Source organism: Penaeus monodon, chromosome 24, assembly GCF_015228065.2.
Source record: "Penaeus monodon isolate SGIC_2016 chromosome 24, NSTDA_Pmon_1, whole genome shotgun sequence".
Taxonomy (NCBI): domain Eukaryota; kingdom Metazoa; phylum Arthropoda; class Malacostraca; order Decapoda; family Penaeidae; genus Penaeus; species Penaeus monodon.
In genome coordinates, this window is record NC_051409.1 from 4,436,065 (window position 1) to 4,438,463 (window position 2,399).

The 2,399-nt window shown below is 67.5% G+C and overlaps 1 protein-coding gene across 1 annotated transcript in view; it reads left to right on the forward strand.

Annotated features, from left to right (window-relative positions):
• Positions 1 to 2,399, forward strand: part of LOC119588481 (zinc finger protein castor homolog 1-like) — a gene marked incomplete at its 5' end in the record, with an annotated part of 6,436 nt that overhangs the window by 3,893 nt on the left and 144 nt on the right. The window contains 4 exon segments of the mRNA XM_037937129.1: positions 81 to 328; positions 497 to 1,751; positions 1,884 to 2,107; positions 2,231 to 2,399. Of these exon segments, the coding sequence (XP_037793057.1) occupies positions 81 to 328; positions 497 to 1,751; positions 1,884 to 2,107; positions 2,231 to 2,399 (1,896 nt within the window).

The following is a 2,399-nucleotide window of genomic DNA, read 5'->3' on the forward strand; positions in this document are numbered from 1 at the left end:
GTAACATGAGAAATCCGGTGTTTAAAAGAACGTGTCCATAGAGGCCAAGGAACTAATTCTCCCCCCCCACCCCCCCGCAGCAACAAGGTGAACAAGCACTTCCACTGCACGCGCTGCGGCTTCTCCTTCGTGCGGTACCAGACCCTCGAGTCCCACGCGGAGAAGCACCAGCAGGAGGACGAGGGCGTGGCGGTCGCGGGCGGCGCCACCCACCACAGCCTCGGCCCGCAGTCGCCCATCTACCTGAAGAAGCCCCGGCCGGACAGCCCCATGGACACGCCGGCCCCCGGGGGCCCCGCCGGCAGGGATTCGCCCTCCAAAGGACAAGGTAAAGCCCGAGCAGTGTCGCAGGTCCGTTAGGATGAGCATATTCCGTAGTCTTGAGTCTTGTGATTTATGAGTAGAAAGACGTAGCGTAGTGGAGTCCGCGGAGCCGCGGGCGCCTTTCTGGCGCCCGAGGGCCCGACGGGGAGCTTCAGGTTACACTGACGTGCAGATCTCTCGCCTCCAGTGGTCAAGTCCTCAGGGATCTTCTACCCGCTGTCGCCCTTCCCGACGGCCAACCCCGGCGGCATCCGGCCGCCCAACGCGGCGCGCGGCGAGCCCGGCGCCCTCGTGACGCCCATCCCACCCTCGACGCGCCCACAGATGTCCACCACGTTCACGCTGCCCGTGTCGGGGAGCCTGACCATCACCGCGACGCGCCGCTCGCCGGGACCGCAGGCGCCGCACTCGCCGGCGCGCGACCGCATGGACCAAGGCGACGCCGACGACCGCACCCACGACTTCGAGGCAGACGCCGCCCGCTCGCTGGGCGTGCTGGGCGGCGACCCGTACTCTGCGCGCCTCCTGCAGCAGATGACGGCCGAGCAGGCGCCCCTCGCGGCCGCCCTGGGCGCCGACTGGATGAACCCCGAGCGCCACCCGCAGTACGGGCCGGACTTCTCGTGCGGGCGCCCCTTCTGCAAGCTCAAGAAGAAGGAGCACTACCACTGCCAGGTGTGCAACCAGGCCTTCAGCGAGCACGAGAAGCTGCGGCCGCACCTGCTGAAGCACGCCGCTTGCGGCCCCATGACGCCCGGCGGCATGGCGGCGGCGGGCGACGAGGACCCGCCGGCGCAGGTGAAGGAGGAGGCGGATGACGCGGGCCAGGCGCCGTCCGAGGGCGGCGAGCGCCCCTCCAGCCCGCGCAGCCCCAGCGAGAGCACGAGCAGCAGCATGGGCGCCACGCCCCTGGCCGCGCCAGCCAGCAGCCCGCGCTCCCTCAGCACGTGCAGCATCTCAGGGAGCATCAGCGGCCCTCAGTTCCCGCTGGTGTACACGCAGGCGGCCAGCTTCCCCGGGCTGCCCACGCCCTTCGGGCCGCACCTGGGCATGGCAGGCATGTTCCCGGGCACCATCCCGCGCCTGCTGCCGCCCACGGCCTGGCAGGTGCACCCCGCGCTGGCCGCCATGGCCCACCAGGGGCTCATGCTGCCGGGCGTCAGACCCAACGGCGAGATGCCGCACGGCTCGCCCGGCCCCGGGGGCATGCCCGGCGTGAGCCCGGGGCTGCCGCCGGGCCTGCAGGCGTCGGGCGACCACAACCCCGTGCTGCCCGCCACGCTGGGGCCGTCGCCGCACCTGGCGCTGCTGGGCAAGCGGCTCGGCGCCGACGACTTCGCCGCGCAGGACGCCAAGAAGATCCGCTCCAACCACTCCATGCGCCTCCTCAAGGACGAGCCCGTGCCCGAGGGCTACGTGCGCTTCAGGTGAGGCCTATGAACACGTATATACGTAGCGCTATATGACTATATGTATTTATTTACTATATTTACGACATGAAAGTCGCACTACCGCCGGCCGCCATTGCCCAGGAGACTAACCCCCCTCCCCCTCCACAGGTTCAACGAGGACTGCCAGTACCCGCACTGCGGCTACCGGGAGCACCAGACCCACTTCCACTGCATGCGGAAGGACTGCGGCTATTCGTTCTGCGACAAGACGCGGTTCGTGCAGCACACGGCGCGCCACGAGCGCCTCGACACCCTCATGGGCGGAGACTTCAACCAGTTCCGGTCCAACGTGCCGTGCGGGCGCCCCGACTGCGTCTACGCCTCCATGATAGGTGCGTGTTTAAGAATGTATTGTGTATATTTATTCATCCACTTATCGGTCTTTGTATCTGTTTGATTGTTTCTTTATTCCCCTGAATGGCATCTGTTCTAACGCGCGTCCCCCCCCCCCCCAGGCCAGCAGCAAAACAAGGCGTCGCACTTCCACTGCCTCAAGTGCGACTTCGTGTGCACGGACACCAACAAGGTCGTGGCGCACCGGCGGCAGCACCAGAAGCGCGACTCCATCAACGCCGCCGGCTTCGAGAAGTTCACGCCGTCGCAGCCGTGTGGCGTCCAGGGCTG